Source organism: Argopecten irradians, chromosome 13 (assembly GCF_041381155.1).
Source record: "Argopecten irradians isolate NY chromosome 13, Ai_NY, whole genome shotgun sequence".
NCBI classification, from domain to species: domain Eukaryota; kingdom Metazoa; phylum Mollusca; class Bivalvia; order Pectinida; family Pectinidae; genus Argopecten; species Argopecten irradians.
The window spans coordinates 11,786,175-11,807,132 of record NC_091146.1 but is presented as its reverse complement, the minus strand read 5'-3'; the positions used below and the strand labels follow the sequence as shown (position 1 = coordinate 11,807,132).

Sequence of the window (20,958 nt, the reverse complement as noted above, 5' to 3'; positions counted from 1 at the left end):
AAGTCTATCCATAAACAATTAGTTATTTATTCATATATTCAAATTGTTTTAACCATTTCAGGATTGAATCCCTATTTGATCATTATTTAAGTTGGGTAATCTGAGGGTTTAGTGGTTTGCCTTTCACCTAGCCTGCCGGGTTTTGATCCCAGGTGGCACAGATGTTAAATGTCAGATGTTACCTACCCAATCACATGGGTTAACGTGTGAAACAGTTGTGTTGTTTGTTTTTAAGGTTTGTTTGAAGTTTATCTTTAGTGAACATAAACTTTTTCTGGGTGATTGAAAGTGCTACAAAAAGTTTTTTGAGAGAGAGAGAGAAATGTATGAAGAAGGAGAAATGAAGAAGAAGGAAGTGAAGAAAAATGTAGAAGTAAGAAGAAGAGAAATGTAAGAAGAAGAGAAATGTAAGAAGAAGAGGCATGTAAGATGATCAGTTTTTACCATGTTTTGTATCAATGGCTGTCTTTCTAGTGATATCCTTAGATATGTATTTCATCAATGGCAAATAAAAACAGGAAAAATCATTTATCATAAATGTTGTTTTGCAGTTTGAGTACGAAGCGTATTGAAAACATGGTGCAGTTCTATAGAACCTACAGGTTAACATGTAAAAAAAATAGTGCTTACAATATATTATTAATGGCAAAGATGTTTAGGTGGTGCAACTTAACCTCATCAAATTTAGAAGATTGTGAAGGCTCAGTACTGCCATTTTATTGTGTCTTTGAGGCAGTTGTTCTTATTGATGGACATGTAGGACACTTATTGGGTCATATACGGCATTGGGAGCTATGAATAGATAGATATGTAATTTGAAGTTCAGATTGACTTGTGTAAACATTTTATCTCATTGATTGTGTACCTTGTCCTGTTGTACTTATCAGACCATTAGTAGCTTAGCAGGTTGACTCAGCTATATATTACAGTACATTGACAATATCAATACTATCAGCTGGTGTGTACTTCTGTTTTAACTGATAACGTGTAACCACTGCCTGGCCACATAAGCATTTTTTCCGTGCATTTTAGCAGGATTATGTTGAAGTACATCTGTTAACGGATTTAAAATCAAGATCAATAGATGGTATAATCTAACAGTCACACGAAGTCAGGGTAATTTCTGCTTCGTTTAAAGCTGAAGTAAAGTTTTATCCTACACATCTTTTTACATCATACAGAAAATGTATACCATGTTTGTAAATTAAATCAGCTGTAATATCATTTTTTTTTTATCAGAGCATCATAATTAGTAAATCAATCATTACGACTGGCTACAGCCATGTTATATGGACGAGCCAGTCTTAATTAAAAGACATATTTCCAAAACAATTAAACACCATTTGGAATCTGAATCCCATATGACATTTATTATGTGCCTTCTGAGACATATAACTTCCATTTGGTTAAAATATTTGCCTCAGAATTACAGGATTTAATTGAGATTCCTGGTACATATACATATATATATATAAGACAGATGGAGGCAAAGGCAAATACAGAAAATAAAAATAACAGAAAGAAACAATTGATTTGATAACATTTTTATTACCTTGAGTGTTTAAAGAGACATTTCTGTGAACTGATTCGTGTCTTGGTGTCATTAGACATTCGTGATGTACGTGTTCATTAGTTTAACAACAACAAAAACAATAATCACCTCTGTTATACAATACTATATATGGATTTCATGTATTTATACATTATTTTGAGCAATCAACACAAACAACTTGAAGATGTGAAATCAATCTTAAACCAAAAATGAAAAATGTACCCTATATTCATCACATACAATCAGTATTCTTTGTAACCTAAATTAAAATATATAATTGATCAATAATTCAAAGTACCTTATTCGATCCAATAAGGGCCTAGAGCGCTGAAACATAGAACCAAATTCAGACTTAGCCTTTCATAAAATTATTGCACAAAAATAAGTCATAAATCAAATTGCAAAATAAATTAGATAAAGAAACGTATGGCAAGCCAAGTTACTTTTTATTCTATTAATTCCAATGCAAGAATTAAAATTTCCGTTATCAGAATTAAGTTTCCGAAATCGGAAATCCTTATTCCGTTATCAGAAATTCTACTTTTGATATGAGCAATTCTATTTCTGCTATCGGGAAATAGAATTCACCATATCGGAATTAGAATTTCTGATATTGGAAATTTGGAATAAAAAATAACTTGGGTAGCCATAGAAACAGACACAATTTCATATATTCAGTCTGCATTTAATTCAAAATACATGAAATAGAGGTTTCAAAACAGGGGAGAGGTGCTTATAAGGATGGGGCACTTATCAGGTTGAATACGGTACATTGCTAAAGTGAATGGTAGTGGGGCACAGAAAACCAGTCTAAATGCGTTCATTTGCTATACATATCAAAATGATGGTCAATTTCTGCTTATGCTTTCCAGTTTAGATCATTCAAATTATAGGAAAGCCCTGTATAAATTTAGCACAGCGCTTAAAATAGATTTGTCTAACTCTTTGAAAGCGAGGCTGCATGAAAATAGCCAGCCAGGAGGACATTTTAGAATTCCTATCATATTTTATTAATTTCACTCCATTTTTACTGACTTTAGCCTTCCTGTGCCCGACATCACTATAATCTTCTAATTTTATCTAATTAAAACAATATATATATAGATGTTGTTCTTACATCAACTGTGTTGTTAGTAATGAAAGAATTCATATGGTAAACTCTGTGCTAAACAGTCTTAACTTAAAACATTTTTAAATTACAAAAGAGTTATCTTTTCTTTAAAGCAGTTACATCAATAATTGAACTAGAAAATCATTGTAAAAATATTTTATTTGAAGCATCGATACAATATTTTTTGCAGATTTCTAAATATACAAAAAATTAACAGATTCTAACAGATTTAGTGCTTCAGTGATTTTCTATAAAAAAGCAAACTGTTTTGTAATTAAAGATACTGAAAAAAATGTGAAAAGCAATAGAATATTTTGTCTTGAATTGCTTCATTCAGCAGTTATCTGCCCCTTAACTTAGTTTAGGTATTGATTGCGGTATCATTTAAAGTAAAACAATTGTGGTAAAAACGTCATTTTCTTTGAGGAGGCTCTTTTTTATTCTTGATAACACTTAACATAACAATTCTACCCACAAAAGCAGATAACCCTGTACAAAAGACAGGGTATGACAGCTACAAAAAAGTTTTAAATGCTCTTAATGTCATCAAAATCATAAAATGTTTAAAATACAATGTAACTTTATACTTTATAAGGAAAATAATGATGTCAAAAAGATTTTCTGTGGAAGCATAGTGTATAGATATTATATATAATTTAGAGAATCTACATTTTATATATCAATGACTATTATTTCTTTAACATAATAAAAAAAAAAGAAAAAAAAAGATAAATATTGAAAACATCATTTTTTTATTTATTTTTTTTTACCAAATGTTATTGATATATTTAAAATGTAGTTTTGTGGCAATTTAAACATACATTATTACATATGAAATTTTCAAAGTTAAAACATTATTTTAATGAATTACCCAACTAATGATGGTTTTGTAAAGGAAACAATTAGTGACGACTTATTTACTACTCATTCTCACCTAAAATTCTATAATGGACTAAACTAGACTTTTATTTAGAAAAGTCTAAATGTGTCTTCAGAGGGGAATGAGTTAATATGGAATATACGCCAAGTTTAGATGAGTGGCATCATCACATTACATAAAACTATGATAAAATTTACCCAGAATCCATCATTCTGTTGATCACATACACAATATCTAAAATAAATTTGTATTTAGATTGTTGCTTTACATTTCAATGTTTACAACACACAATAGAACACAGTTATAACCTACATCTGGAGAACAGCGACATTACAGTAAAACAGTTATAGCCAAACTTCAGGTACCACCAAAGTTATCTTGTTATAAGCATATTTCACTTATACACACATTGCAAACATCGTATCAGAACCTTTTTAATTTACATAAAATGGACAGTAGTATATGTTTTAATCATGAACTTTGTTTGTAAGCATGTCCGTTTTCAACATGAAGATTACTTCAGCTGCTATAGTTGCATGTATACATGTACATTATGTAAGTATAGACTATAGTTGTACAAAATATACACATGTATCTTGTAGTGTTGTTGACATTATCGCCAAAGGAGAACAACAACGACAAAATCATCTTTGTCATCAGAGCTCTACTTCATGTCACATATTGATAAGGCACTTTTGATTTGTAAATTACAATCACAGTATCGACTCTTGGTTATGAATAAACTTAGGCCTACACTCAATAATAGGACCCATGTTCCATCAAATTCAACTCTAGGCTATGAAAAAACTTAGGCCTACATTCAGTAATTATACCCCTCCTTGTAAAATCCTATCAAATTTAACATTGTTTTATGAATAAACTTAAGCCTACACTCAAGGCCTACATTCAATAATAAGACCCTGGCTGTAATTTTACAGTCCCTGGGCATATTGTCGGTAGGATTCAGTATATATTTAAAACAATGTTAGTGTCTTGGACTCCCATAAAATTATAATCGGTAATAAATTGCTTTCAAAAAAGGATATTTACAAACAGTAGAATTCATTTATGATAACCACTTCCACTGAACATGAGGAGAAGTGTGAAATTAAGGATGGATTTTAAAACATTTTAAAACATAAATAAAGCTAAATAATCAAGATTGTGACAAAAGCATTCTAAAAACTAATCTTGGATAAAACTTCTGTGATATTTTATTTCAAATTCCAATCAAATCTTAAGAGATTCATGTTCAAAAAGGTACTGTGTGTGTTTCTTACTCTAACATGCAGTTTTATTATTCAATGGCATTGTATGTTATAGTGATACAAACCAGCCAGAAACCCTCTTACCCCGTGGTCAGACATAACCTCTAACCCCCTGGTCAGCCAGAACCTCTAACCCCCTGGTCAGCAAGAAACCCTCTAACTCACTGGTCGGCCAGAAACCCTCTTACCCCCTGGTCAGACAGAAACCCTCTAACCCCCTGGTCAGCCAGAAACCCTCTTACCCCCTGGTCAGAAAAAAACCTCTAACCCCCTGGTCAGCAAGAAACCCTTTAACCCACTGGTCAGCCAGAAACCCTCTTACCCCCTGGTCAGACAGAACTTCAAACCCACTGGACAGCCAGAAACCCTCTAACCCCCTGGTCAGCCTGAAACCCTCTTACCCCCTGGTCAGCAAGAAACCCTCTAACTCACTGGTCAGCCAGAAACCCTTACCTGGTCAGACAGAAACCCTCTAACCCCCTGGTCAGCCAGAAACCCTCTTACCCCCTGGTCAGACAAAACCTCTAACCCCCTGGTCAGCCAGAAACCCTCTTACCCCTGGTCAGCCAGAAACCCTCTTACCCCCTGGTCAGCCAGAAACCCTCTTACCCCTGGTCAGCCAGAAACCCTCTTACCCCCTGGTCAGCCAGAAACCCTCTAACCACCTGGTAACATAATTTCCCACTAAACTGATTACATATACAGTAATATGTATCACAGATAATCCACTGTAAAAAAAACAAAACCCTAAACTCATATTTAAACTGAAATTTGCAGTTATCAGTTAATAACCATGCAAAAAAAAGTTATTAGAAATCATCCCTAAAATATGAGGCAACTATATATATATAACTGTAAATACGTTGATTTTCACAAAATTTTAGCACAGCTTTTATTTTGAATATGTTTGTGGAATTATGAATATCACAAACGAAGCTATATTTAAGTAATAAATAGAATATTTGTGTAAGCCTACATTAGCACATGATCTAAAGCACAAAAAGCAAATATGATCACTATTGATATATATCCACACTAAGTGAAGGCTGCCTTTGACCACAAACAATTATATTGCAAACAGAGTTTTACACACAAAAACATGTTTAGGGAATATACAAGGGTTTAGCCTGATAATGAAGTTCGTCCATTTTAATGGAACACATTTTGACTCTGTCCCAGTACATTTGTAATAAGTCAGGAGAAATCTGGTGAGACGTCACAACTCGGTACCGATATGTACAATCGTCAAAACTTGGCCGAATGTTGTAGAAGCCGTCAATATACACGGGCTGCACATTGAGTTTCTTGGCACATAATGCTATGAATACATCCTCGAGATGAAAAAATGGAATGCTTTTTGAAACTTGTAGAATTTGAAGCACAAAATCCATACTAATTACATATCCCGTTCCAGAACACATCGGGGGAAATGAGGAATGGGTGTAACTCTTATACGAGACGTACCATTTCGAGCTCTTTTCTCTGTGAGGTAAAGAGCGTCCCCAACAGTGTCCTCCAATAAATTTCTCTTTTGGAGCGTCTTTAAGAATATTTGGTAAAATTAAAGTGTTTAACATACATATCACCATCGGTTTTCATCATATATTTTGCATTTTTGCAATATTCTGACACCCAGCGAAGCTCAGAGAGTGTTTTATAAGTTAAATTCGCATAGGAATCCTTGAATTGTAGCTGAACTATGTCGTTATACCTGTCACTCTCAGCTCGTAACTCCTGTTGCATTTGCTGATCCTCAATGTTTCCGACAAAAAACACACATTTCATTTTTCCGGACTCCATTAATGAGGGAGCTGCCCAGGTTTTTCGTATCACACTGCGCGCTTTGTAGTCAGTTGGTGCTGAAGAAATGGCAATCAACAAATCAAGGTCATTGGAATGTTTACATACAGATTCTGGGTTAATGAGATACTTAAAGTCATTTTTGAAGCAAGATTCACACGATTCAGGTTTTGATGAATTAGCATCTGAAGGAGTTTTAACACTCAATGATTTAGCGTCTGAAGGAATTTCATGGGAATGCTTTGGAATTTCTTCCTTAACTACCTCCTTAGCAACAATCCGGTCTAAAGAGCTTTTGATACTTCCTAAAAGATCTTGATTGGATGCGTTGTCATTTTCCTGACTTGTTTTGTCTCCACTGAGTACAGGAGATATTTTTGGTTTTTGCTCTTCTGACCTTTTACCTATAACATTTGCACCAGTCTTCTTTAATATATCATTATTATTCTTGTCCATTTTGTGTTGGATATCTTTAGTTCCTTTACTGTTACCATCCTGACGATCCTGTTTCTGTTTGATTTCAGACAAAAGAATCTCAATTCGCTGTAGCATATCTCTGTCAACCTCAATCTTTTTCTCTTTTTCCACTGCTTCAGACACTGTTTTTACTTCCTTTCTTGGAAAATCACTTCCTTCTGTTCCATTCGTTTTAACTTTTTCTGCTTCACTTACAAAGAGACGACTTAGTCTTCCAGAACTTGTAATGTTACGCCATGCTTTTTGTTTGTGAAAATTAAGATAGTTTGGTGTATTATTGGCAGGCATTAGAAATATCAAAAGTATAAATACTAATACAGAAATTAGGCCTAAATATAACAAACGCATCTTTAGTCTGGACATGATTACAAATTTCAATATTTCTTTAAATTGTGATTAGAAATAACTCGATCTTCTCATACAAAATATATTTGGATTTCTTTGATAAAATTTAAGCATATAAACAAAACTCTTTGGATCATTACTCAGAAATATCATAAGCATGCATATAAATGGAAGGAATGTTTAAAGGTAATAAGACCACTTTCTTTTGGAATCTCAAATGGGAAACTTCAACAAATCTGACATGTGTTTAAAGACTACTTGTCTATAAAGTCCTGGGGTGGGCTTGTCTTCTATAACTGCTGCACATTTCTACAAGGCCTGAAAGGTATATCACAGAGTTTGCTTCAGGGATGTCCACTTCTCCATTCACTGTTACAAAAAGTTGTCATCCTCCTGGAATGCTGAGATGAAAATTATAAATGTTAATGTACTTAATCCTGTGAAATGATGTCTATTAGCATTTTATTCTGGTGGCTTTTTGTTGATATCTCCTGTCCAATCTTTGTAGTCTGACAAACACATTTTTATCAAAATAGATCCATCTGTTGTCTATATCCTGGGTAGACTAATTCCACTTTTCAGGCTGTTGTTCCATTATCTGAAAAATATGAAACAAATTGAATTAAATTCTCCATGAAGAAGGTAGTCCCATAATCATTTATAGTAGGATAAATCCAGGTGTATTAGAGCCACACATTTACGGAGTATAGAGAACAGATTTTGCAAATTCTGAAACTCATTTCTCTCTTTTAAAATCATATTGATGAATATCTACTTAAAGTACTAGAAAATATTTCCTTATAAGTATCTTGAAGCAACTCCTCACTGCTATATATCATATGATATGTGCACGTACATGTTACATACAGTTGGTATATGGAGGTTGTAAATAAATGATTAGAGGTGCATGCTTTCTCAGAAAGCCCTGCCATATATATACCTCCAGATAAGAATGATCAAATCACTGGCATTAGCTGTCCAACTCCTTTAGCCTCCATGTATATGGTCACTGTGATAAGGGTCAGGTTTACAATAGCCCAGTAAAAGTTTGAAGATTTATCGTTATGATAAGGTACTGATGTGTATAAGTTATTGGATTATCAAGTTGATTTGAGGATTTTATACACTTATATGATGGGTTTGTATTTTCAAACTAGATGCCTCAAAAATTTTATTGGATTTCAATAGAAGCAATTTACAGGTATATTGATTGATTTAATGGAAAGAAGGGGGATAGAGGAAATGATCTAAGATTATAGAATGAAGGATAGAAAGTAAGGAGCAGAGAGTTTAATAGATGGAGATATTAGAAGAGTGAGGGAAAATTGCAGAGAAAGAAAATCAAAAGGTAGATAGACTGAAAGAAAAATATGGTGAAAAGAAGGAATGGTAGCCTTGGTGAAGGAAAGAGTGTATGAGAGATAGAAAAAGAAGAATAGTAAAAAGCATAGGAAACTATTGAATCAGTATTTTAAAAGTAAGGAAGAGAGAAAACATTGTCTGACATGTTTGAATAGTTATAATAGATTAAAAAAATAAATTTCTTCATCAACCTAAATGAGTATGTGCTTTTGATGAATTTCAGCTACAACCAAGCAGTGGCATAAATGTTGTATATTGGACGGTAAATATTTTACCATATTGTCTGTTGCATTGTGGGATATATATGTGATTTGGTATAATAACTAGTGCATTGTGGGTATAATACATGATTAGATAGTGACTTACTGCATTGTGGGATTTACTGTCGGAACAAACTGATATCATTGATATTTAATCACTTGATATTGGTGATGGAATTAATTATGAACATTTGTGAAATTATTTTTGTATTTGTATTTTAACAGTCGTCATGTGGAGTTGTTTCCCTTTGTAGTCATTATTTCAATTTATATTTTTAGATTTATGTGCAATTATATTTTTGTCAGAAAGTGATGGTAAGAAACCACTGTTAGCACATAATACTAGCTTACAAAATGATTGTAACTCTGTAGAAAATGTAAACTGAGAGATGGTTCAGTATTATTGTTAAATGTTTGTATTGCTTTCAGCATCAAAATATAGGTGTTGGGATGCCGTTTGATGTACAGTATATGTACCGGGTAGGTCATGTGAAATATGCTAACTGTGTTTGAATTAATCAGCATTACAAAAACTTAAATCTTATGAAAATGTTTGGTTTTAAATTGATTAACTTTAGGTCTTGGATTGATAATGCTTGAAAAAGAAAATTAATTGACTTGATTTTAAACTAACAGTAATTCAATAAAGGTTGTTTAGAAGGTATAACTTATTGCTATGTGTGGTATTTTATTTACAGGATTTTAATGTGTGAATGATTTCAAATTATTTTGTGAATTTTGTGTGTCTTGATTAAATTAGACTACTTGAATTCTGTGACAGTGTTCTATGAGTTGTTTGAACATAATATACATGTACAAATTGGAGTAGAAGTACCGTTATGTATGACAGCTTTAGGGTTGTGTGTACATCAGTGACCCTATGTGATGTGTGCCCTTTAAAACAGGATGAGTTTACGTCCTGTAATTTCATTTTAAATGATTTCATGTTCCTGTACCTTTGAAATATGTATATTATATAAATTCAGAAGAGCCGTCTGGACACAGTGAAAATGTTAAAAGAATGTGTCAAGTTTTCTTTATTTTACATATTTTTTTGTCTATATAAGGAGAATTTTTTATTTATAATCAAAACATATATACATGTATACCTATAAAAGAGAGAGAGAGAAAGATCAGATTCTTTAATTATCAAAGAAAATTTTCAGATAAAATTTAGAAAATTCAGCAAAACTTTCTTTAGATGGAGCCATTGTTTGGTCCCAATCAATACCAAAATTGAGTGACTGTACAAGAACCTGTTGATGTTCCCTTGATATGGTATGTTATTTAATCAATAACAACAGCATTGTCTACAGTCGACACATTTTATTTTCCACCAGATTTGATATTAAATTTTCATGTTCGATTTTCTGAAATCAGATCAACTTCATCTGTCTAAGGAATTTTATTAAACAATACAATTAAAGTGACCTCTCTCTATAGATTTCTCCTTTTGATCTGTATCATTTCCTCTTTTAAGCTAACAAGGCTTTTTTAAAGGTGCTGAAATCAGTTGAATAATATATTGTCTACAGTAGCAAGCATCTGATCAGGTAAATTAGCCTGAGCATTGTCATCTTTAGAGATTGTTTTTGTTCTCATAAATATCAATAAAAAATGGAGACAATTTCGAAGGAAATGACATAAAAAATGATAAATATGTGAAATGAAATCCTGTGGGGCATTTTTCTGTGTGTACCAGATTTCATTGTTAACCTACAGACCTGTCATGCTGAGATATTGCCATGGTGTTACACAGGTGGTGTGTGGTTGAGTAGATCTCTAACATGCTGTATCACATTACAGTGTACCTGACTAGCCAACAAATTAAAGCTCAATACTTCTCATCACCCTTACCTGGAAAAATGTGTTAAAGTTATATATAGTAGAACCGTTCCTCTCCTACAGGAAATCAGATTTGAATTATTGTATCTCCAGTGTAACCCTCCATCACATGGGTAACACTATATTTTCATATGGTCGATTTCCACTCATGTGATGTTGTGCTAACATATGTCATAGACATTATCCTGCACAGTACAGTTCTACTGCTAAATATCATAACTATGGTCTTCAATTATACTTATAAACACTGTATCAATGTTATCTTAATGGTGCCTTGGTGCATGTAGTGACACATTTGAATGCACCTGGCGGTCATTAAAAAATACAAAAACATTCCACATTGCTCAGTGAATGCAAATCCAATATGCAACAACCAAGAAAAAGCATTGAATTAAGAGTAATTAATTCACGTACCACATGATACCCAATAACATTTGTTCAGGACTACATATTAATTCTATTTGTAGTGGAATGACGTCAAAAGATGATATCCCTCGCTAACGTCATTTCAACGGGAAGATTTCAAATAATTATGTTCCTTCAACATTGGACATACTAGTCCCGTACAACAGATCGGGGATCACATGGTACATGAATATTCCCACTGGAGATACTAGTCCCGTACAACAGATCGGGGATCACATGGTACATGAATATTCCCACTGGAGATACTAGTCCCATACAACAGATCGGGGATCACATGGTACATGAATATTCCCACTGGAGATACTAGTCCCGTACAACAGATCGGGGATCACATGGTACATGAATATTCCCACTGGAGATACTAGTCCCATACAACAGATCGGGGATCACATGGTACATGAATATTCCCACTGGAGATACTAGTCCCATACAACAGATCGGGGATCACATGGTACATGAATATTCCCACTGGAGATACTAGTCCCATACAACAGATCGGGGATCACATGGTACATGAATATTCCCACTGGAGATACTAGTCCCGTACCACAGATCGGGGATCACATTGTACATGAATATTCCCACTGGAGATACTAGTCCTGTACAACAGATCGGGGATCACATGGTACATGAATATTCCCACTGGAGATACTAGTCCCGTACAACAGATCAGGGATCACATGGTACATGAATATTCCCACTGGAGATACTAGTCCCGTACAACAGATCGGGGATCACATTGTACATGAATATTCCCACTGGAGATACTAGTCCTGTACAACAGATCGGGGATCACATGGTACATGAATATTCCCACTGGAGATACTAGTCCCGTACAACAGATCGGGGATCACATGGTACATGAATATTCCCACTGGAGATACTAGTCCCGTACAACAGATCAGGTATCACATGTTATATGAACATTTCCATTTGTATAAGCCCATATAGAAATGATAAGAAGCCGAAACCATGAAGAATTGAATCCCGAGTGGTATTGCTATAAATCTAAATATTTACAAATAAACATTCAATTCACTAAAACTACAAAGACATACAAACATATTAATCCAGTGAATTAGCGTGAACATGTATTATATGTATCTATAGTGTCTACTTAAATCTGTGAATTAGCATGAACATGCATTATATGTATCTATAGTGTCTACTTAAATCGGTGAATTAGCTTGAACATGTATTATATGTATCTATAGTGTCTACTTAAATCTGTGAATTAGCATGAACATGTATTATATGTATCTATAGTGTCTACTTAAATCTGTGAATTAGCATGAACATGTATTATATGTATCTATAGTGTCTACTTAAATCTGTGAATTAGCATGAACATGTATTATATGTATCTATAGTGTCTACTTAAATCTGTGAATTAGCATGAACATGTATTATATGTATCTATAGTGTCTACTTAAATCTGTGAATTAGCATGAACATGTACTATATGTATCTATAGTGTCTACTTAAATCTGTGAATTAGCATGAACATGTATTATATGTATCTATAGTGTCTACTTAAATCTGTGAATTAGCATGAACATGTATTATATGTATCTATAGTGTCTACTTAAATCTGTGAATTAGCATGAACATGTATTATATGTATCTATAGTATCTACTTAAATCTGTGAATTAGCATGAACATGTACTATATGTATCTATAGTGTCTACTTAAATCTGTGAATTAGCGTGAACATGTATTATATGTATCTATAGTGTCTACTTAAATCTGTGAATTAGCGTGAACATGTATTATATGTATCTATAGTGTCTACTTAAATCTGTGAATTAGCATGAACATGTACTATATGTATCTATAGTGTCTACTTAAATCTGTGAATTAGCGTGAACATGTATTATATGTATCTATAGTGTCCACCTTGCTTCCCCATCATTTAGTTCACTGCTTTACTACTGTTATGATTTATGACTCTGATATTTTGGCATTTAACAGAACTGTGAGTTTCTAGTTATAGGATCAAGCTATCCACACATTTTTGCTAAAATATCAAAGAGATTCACATACGTGTCAGGTTTGACATTTCCTGGATGTAAATGACAGTATCATAATGTGATGTTATTATGTATTTATCCTAATTAACATTTATGGTAACTTCCTCCTCCTTTTATGATAACTTCCCCCCTCCTTTTATGGTAACTTCCCCCCTCCTTTTATGGTAACTTCCCCCCACCTTTTATGGTAACTTCCCCCTCCTTTTATGGTAACTTCCCCCACCTTTTATGGTAACTTCCCCCCACCTTTTATGGTAACTTCCCCCACCTTTTATGGTAACTTCCCCCTCCTTCTATGGTAACTTTCCCCACCTTTTATGGTAACTTCCCCCACCTTTTATGGTAACTTCCCCCCCCTTTTATGGTAACTTCCCCCTCCTTTTATGGTAACTTCCCCCTCCTTTATGGTAACTTCTCCTTTTTATGGTAACTTCCCCCTCCTTTTATGGTAACTTCCCCCTCCTTTTATGGTAACTTCCCCCCCTTTTATGGTAACTTCCCCCCTCCTTTTATGGTAACTTCCCCCTCCTTTTATGGTAACTTCCCCCTCCTTTTATGGTAACTTCCCCCACCTTTTATGGTAACTTCCCCCTCCTTTTATGGTAACTTCCCCCACCTTTTATGGTAACTTCCCCCACCTTTTATGGTAACTTCCCCCTCCTTTTATGGTAACTTCCCCCACCTTTTATGGTAACTTCCCCCTCCTTTTATGGTAACTTCCCCCTCCTTTTATGGTAACTTCCCCCTCCTTTTATGGTAACTTTCCCCACCTTTTATGGTAACTTCCCCCACCTTTTATGGTAACTTCCCCCCACCTTTTATGGTAACTTCCCCCCTCCTTTTATGGTAACTTCCCCCACCTTTTATGGTAACTTCCCCCCTCCTTTTATGGTAACTTCCCCCTCCTTTTTTTATGGTAACTTCCCCCCTCCTTTTATGGTAACTTCCCCTTCCTTCCTTTTATGGTAACTTCCCCTTCCTTTTATGGTAACTTCCCCCTTCCTTTTATGGTAACTTCCCCTTCCTTTTATGGTAACTTCCCCCTCCTTTTATGGTAACTTTCCCCTTCCTTTTATGGTAACTTCCCCCTCCTTTTATGGTAACTTCCCCTTCCTTTTCTGGTAACTTCCCCCTCCTTTTTTGGTAACTTCCCCCTTCCTTTTATGGTAACTTCCCCCCCTCCTTTTATGGTAACTTCCCCCTCCTTTTATGGTAACTTCCCCTTCCTTTTATGGTAACTTCCCCTTCCTTTTATGGTAACTTCTCCTTCCTTTTATGGTAACTTCCCCTTCCTTTTATGGTAACTTCCCCCTCCTTTTATGGTAACTTCCCCTTCCTTTTATGATAACTTCCCCCTCCTTTTATGGTAACTTCCCCCTCCTTTTATGGTAACTTCCCCTTCCTTTTATGGTAACTTCCCCCTCCTTTTATGGTAACTTCCCCTTCCTTTTCTGGTAACTTCCCCCTCCTTTTTTGGTAACTTCCCCCTCCTTTTATGATAACTCCCCCCTCCTTTTATGGTAACTTCCCCCCTCCTTTTATGATAACTCCCCCCTCCTTTTTATGGTAACTTTCCCTTCCTTTTATGGTAACTTACCCCACCTTTTATGGTAACTTCCCCCTCCTTTTATGGTAACTTCCCCTCTCCTTTTATGCCTGCAAATAAATGCAAATTTATTTACTTAGCTTTTTTATTTAAATGTCAACAAGTTCTATTGCTAAATAGCAAAAACAAATCTGCTTTGGAACAGTTAATAGATAATCAGTAAACATAACATTATATTGTAGTGCATTACCTAATTCCAGTACAGAACATTTAGACAAATCATTCTAAAATACAGTTTAATGTATAATTATTTCTTCATTACAATCATAACAACCATGTACAATGATAGGGTTCAACTTTAAAGTACAAATACAGAGAACAAAAGGAAATATACATACTTGATTGCTGAGCTATTGCAGTTGCTTGACTATAATGGACAAATAAATAGTGTTCACATGTTTTCCTCAGCTTTATACATGTAACATGTAATTTCAATCCATTTGTGAGGTAAGTAACCATTAAAGTTTTAAGAGAGATGTTGAATCAGATAGCTGATAGCATCCAGTTTTATTGTTTGTTTGATTAATTAACGTCCTATTAACAGCTATGGTCATGTAAGGATGGCCTCCAATGTATGAGGTGTGTAGCGTGTATGTTGTGCGAGGTGCATGTTTTGGGAGACTGTGGTATATTCATGTTGTGTCTTCTTGTATAGTGGAACTGTTGCCCTTTTTATAGTGCTTTATCACTGAAGCATACCGCCGAAGACACCAAGCAACACATCCCACCCGGTCACATTATACTGACAAAGGGCGATATGATGTAACATTAATTGACTATATGATGTAACACTAATTGACTATAAGATGTAACATTAATTGACTATATGATGTAACACTAATTGACTATATGATGTAACACTAATTGACTATATGATGTAACACTAATTGACTATAAGATGTAACACTAATTGACCATATGATGTAACACTAATTGACTATAAGATGTAACACTAATTGACCATATGAACAGGTGACCAACAAGAATATGTCTTATATGTACATGCACTGCCTATCTCTGAACACCCAGCTGATCTTGGTCACCTAACTGGACAGTGTACAGAGGACCTTATGGACAGAGGATTCATAAGTAAACTCAGATACTTATAATCAGAGGAGACAATGTGGTAGTGGCCAGACCTGAGGGTTCATACCTGTCCACCAGACCCTGAGTTGTTAAAAGACTTTTCAGCAGAGTTCATACCTGTCCACCAGACCCTGAGTTGTTAAAAGACTTTTCAGCAGAGTTCTCAATATTCTAATGACTGCAGTCCACTCTGAACACTTATCAGATGCTGTACAGAACTTCCTGCATGGTCAGTGAGGATCAAGCCTGTCCTACTTTTTTAACTCTGCCACGTCAGTGTCATTTTACATCTGTGTCTGACTACATTTATTTACACAATCTGATTGAAATACAGATCCTCACTATGTGTAAAATAAGGAAGATCTGTATTACAATCAGATTGTTTATATTTAACTTTAAATTTGAGAGCTAAAATCTATAATGGAAATTGAAAAGAACTAAAACTGCTTTGTCCTGTGGTTTTATACCATGTTGTATGTGAGTGTTGATAAGGAAGTGAGTGAATGAAACATTCCACATACGTTAGGTAACTTAACACAGTTATCTTAAACACCTACGACAGTCATTTTAAAATAAAAAACGTAGATTAAATCTGTTACTGTATCCCATCATATAAAGACACCTCAATTCAGTCCGTCATTACAATTTACTTAGTCTTATCCACATATCAAATATCATGATATTATCAAGCATTCGACCCTGACTGAATTGTTGAGTGGTAGAGATGTCCCGACATATTGCCACAAGCCTTCAACTTCTGGGTTGCAAATTTGAATCATATGTGGAGTAGTTGCCAGGCAATGGCAACTTGACAATGTTTTTTCTCTGGATACTCCGGCCTCCTTCCACCATCTAGACTTGACATATCTTTAAATAACCCTGGATGTTATATTAGGACGTTCAACTACGGTAATCAAACAAAAACCTAGGTTTCCTCTATGTGAAAAAGTCTTATGTCCTATGTCCAGCTGTCCCACTTACCCAGCTGTCCCACCAAGCTGTCCCATCCCGTCCCACCCCGTCCCACTCCATCTCACTACGAGGTAGACATGGGGATATCATGTCCTCATTTAGACATTTGACACTTATTAATTTAATGTCATGTCCCACTTGTAAGGCAAAAATGTGATATTAAGAGGAAACTGATATTAATCAATATGAATTAAGAGGAAAGTGACATTATAATGAATATGATATTAAGAAAAAGTGACATTAATCAATTGATATTAAGAGGAAAGTGACATTATATCAATATGATATTAAGAGAAAGTGACATTAATCAATATGATATTAAGAGAAAAGTGACATTCAATATGATATTAAGAGAAAGTGACATTAATCAATATGATATTAAGAATATGATATTAAGAGGAAAGTGACATATAATCAATATGATATTAAGAGAAAACATTAATCATATGATATAAGAGAAAAGTGACATTATATCATTAATCAATATGATATTAAGAGAAAAATGACATTAATCAATATGATATTAAGAGGAAAGTGACATTATAATTAATATGATATAAGAGAAAAGTGACATTAATCAATATGATATTAAGAGAAAAATGACATTAATCAATATGATATTAAGAGGAAAGTGACATTATATTAATATGATATTAAGATTAAAGTGACATTAAAATCAATATGATGTTAAGATTAAAGTGACATTATAATCAATATGATATTAAGTGGCTTCCACAGTATAAATAGACAGCAAGGATTGTATCAGTGACTGTGTTTACTACTTGTTTGTATCCAAATGTGAATGATTGTTTTAATTTGATTGTTGTGAAATCTCCTACACCTGTGTATATGTAGCTAACATGGTTGATCTTTGAAGCTGTCTTCATAATGTGTTATTATGAGGATATCTTGATGGAATGTTTAGTGAAACTTTGAGTCCGGGCTTTAGAAATACAGAATTATAACAGTACACAGTCTAGGTATATGTTATATTGTAGAGTTTCTATCAGACAACCTGTCATTTAAGAACTTAAGGTCCAGTAGAGCTTAATTCTGAGGTCTCTCACTTGAGAAGTGCACAAAATTACCTGAACCAAGAGCTATGAAGAGGTCAAGTTATGGGGTCTCACCTACCTGGCAACCACATTTTCCATTAATAATGTATGCATGCTTCCATCCATATCAACAGTAGTGGTGTAAGTACAGTTAGCTTAGGGCCTGCATACACTGTGGATTAGTGAGGGTCAGACTGGAATACTTGGTGTTGTGTAATGTTAACTCTGTCTTATCTCATACAGGTCTGGCTAAGTGATAGGAGCCATGATACTTGTACTATAATAAATTTAATTTATAACAGTCTCCTCTGACCTAGTGGACCTCAGATAAGTATACATGTTCTAGACAAGGTTGAGACCTAATTATAACTGAGCCCAGAGAATGTGTATTGTTATCAAAGACATGTTATGTGCAATGTGTGGCTGTTGTTATTGGTTGTCTAGGTAACCAGCTTCCTTATCATTAACTTACATCTATTATCATCAAGGTTCATGTCTCTCCGTTTATAAACAATATGTCGTCACACATGTGTGTGTAACTGTGACAATGGTGACAAACTTTTAAATGATAAAGACTTACCCCAGCCGAATTCCTCCACAGATGTACAGCGAGTGTTGAAGTGCTCTACTGCAAGTCCAGTAAGTTTGTTATCAGGGTCCCGAGCTGATACCAGTCTGTCCTGTGTGGGGGACTGTAGGAGACCTGTGTGGGGGACTATATACAGGGGACTGTAGGGGCCAGTCTAGGTACACCTCCTGTACAAGGACTGTGTAGTCCTCCACATCCTGTAGTGTGTATGTTATCTCACTGACCCTATACCAACAACAGCACGTACTAGTATCACAGCCTGGGAGACTCTACTACATACAAGTTCCTATCTCCAATCCAGTACAGCTGACGGCTAACAAACAGCTCCAGTTGATGTATGGTTTTTATGTATTTTATACTAAAAAGATTAAATCTGGCCTGACTTTCACCCATACTGATGTTTCCATGAGAAAACTCACCTGATAGGATACCTAACCTTGGTACATAGACAGAGCTAGCCTCACTTAGAAACACTACAGGATTAACCTTGGTACATAGACAGAGCTAACACTACAGGATTAGTATACAGTTGTGTTGGCATAATCTTCATGGTTTGGCCACCCTCATTTACATCCTCAGATGAACCTATCATCATATGACCCTAACTAAATGTTGGTGTCCCCCTAAACACCTGTCCTGATATAACCCTGACAGTTGGTGTCCCCCTAGACACCTTTCCTCATATGACCTTGACAGTTGGTGTCCCCCTATACACTATCCTCATATAACCCTGACAGTTGGTGTCCCCCTAGACACCTGTCCTCATATAACCCTGACAGTTGGTGTCCCCCTAGACACCTGTCCTGATATAACCCTGACATTTGGTGTCCCCCTAGACACCTGTCCTCATATAACCCTGACAGTTGGTGTCCCCCTATACAATATCCTCATTTGACCCTCACTGTTGGTGTCCCCTTATACACCTGTCCTCATATGACCCTGACAGTTGGTGTCCCCCTATACACCTATCATCATATGACCCTAACTGTTGGTGTCCCCCTAGACACCTGTCCTCATATAACCCTGACTGTTGGTGTCCCCCTAGACACCTGTTCTCATATAACCCTGACTGTTGGTGTCCCACTAGACACCTGTTCTCATATCACTGCTTGAATTTCCTAAGACAAGCAAACCTGTATGTATGACCATTTTCATTGTTTGTTTTTTTTTGGTTTGCAATTCTTGACCAGTTATCATTCCTGCATATTGATACCACCCTGATAGTTCTTGTTTAGGTCCACTGTCTCATGCAGTGGTCAAAACTAGAAATTTTTTTGATGACTAAAAACAAGTTTTGGATTTTTAGTTTGATTTTATTTTTTTTCATTTTACATAGTGTGATCACCAAGCATAAGATTTCTGTTGAGAATATGAAAAGTATTAAAAAAAACTGTTAAAATTCAACTGTGCTTGGCATACTATTATACTGTTCACTGTACATATATGTATTGTAATCCTAATATCTCTGTTAATTTACCTGGAAATCACTATTGTCAGACACACAAATAAAAAAAAAACATTCTACATTCAGTACATCATTTTATTGCAGACCACAATTTCTTGTGGGACTCTCAATAACTTAAATCACCAATGCTATTACATACAGCTGTATCTGAATAACACAGGTATGTTAATGTTGTCAATTTTGTTGACAGTCAATGTCAGGATTTTTATTTCTGAAGTGAAAAGAATTACGCAACTTACCTGTAACATTCATGCATTGTTAGATATAAATAAAACCTTAGTAGACCCTATACCTGACTAAGTTTATTTTAATGAGTAATTTTATATATTCTGTTAAAGCTCTAGTAACATACAGCAATTCATATCTATTAAGGAAGTACATCCTCAACTGCACCTTTTAATTACCTGTAAAACCATCCATCGTCTTCGGAGAAACAGCAAAAATATTTAAAAATAACGCTGTGGTACATGATGTATTATAGAACCCAATTTTAGGTAATCGTCCGAAGCTCATTACTGTAAGTCAACAAAACAACAAGCAAAATATTTCAATCTCTGAAATACTTAAAACACGAGCTTGTAATTTTAATTTATTGAATTGTTATCAGCAGGCTATACTTATAGATCTCGTTTATTATTGTGACGCCTGCAAAGCAAGGGCGACGCTAAGGTATCACTATGTTGGCGTCGTCGGCGTATGGAAAATGGTTTCTGATTTCAACCAAATGTGAAACATAGCTTTATATCAATGTGATCTCACATGAGTTTGATAATGGTCAAAATCCATCAATATTTACAAGAGTTACGGGACTTTAAAATTGTCAAAACA

At 34.8% G+C, this 20,958-nt stretch overlaps 2 protein-coding genes across 10 annotated transcripts in view; one reads left to right on the top strand and one right to left on the bottom strand.

Annotated features, from left to right (window-relative positions):
• The window catches only part of LOC138305563 (cilia- and flagella-associated protein 337-like), a 94,072-nt gene that overhangs the window by 60,353 nt on the left and 12,761 nt on the right, over positions 1 to 20,958 (top strand). For 4 of the 9 annotated variants that reach the window (XM_069245868.1, XM_069245861.1, XM_069245860.1 and 1 more), the window contains 2 exons: positions 9,019 to 9,057; positions 9,485 to 9,535. The exons of 2 other annotated variants lie outside the window; for them this stretch is intronic. In XM_069245868.1, coding sequence (XP_069101969.1) covers positions 9,019 to 9,057; positions 9,485 to 9,535 — 90 coding nt within the window. The remainder of the gene's footprint in view (positions 1 to 9,018; positions 9,058 to 9,484; positions 9,536 to 20,958) is intronic. 3 more of the 9 variants (XM_069245864.1, XM_069245863.1, XM_069245862.1) reach the window with 2 other exon arrangements.
• LOC138305564 (beta-1,3-galactosyltransferase 5-like) lies at positions 1,529 to 19,080 on the bottom strand. The gene is given in 5 exon segments (XM_069245871.1): positions 1,529 to 5,215; positions 5,265 to 6,382; positions 6,384 to 8,031; positions 14,955 to 15,013; positions 18,657 to 19,080. Coding segments are annotated over 2 exon segments (1,536 nt in total). The 5' UTR covers positions 7,452 to 8,031; positions 14,955 to 15,013; positions 18,657 to 19,080; the 3' UTR covers positions 1,529 to 5,215; positions 5,265 to 5,914.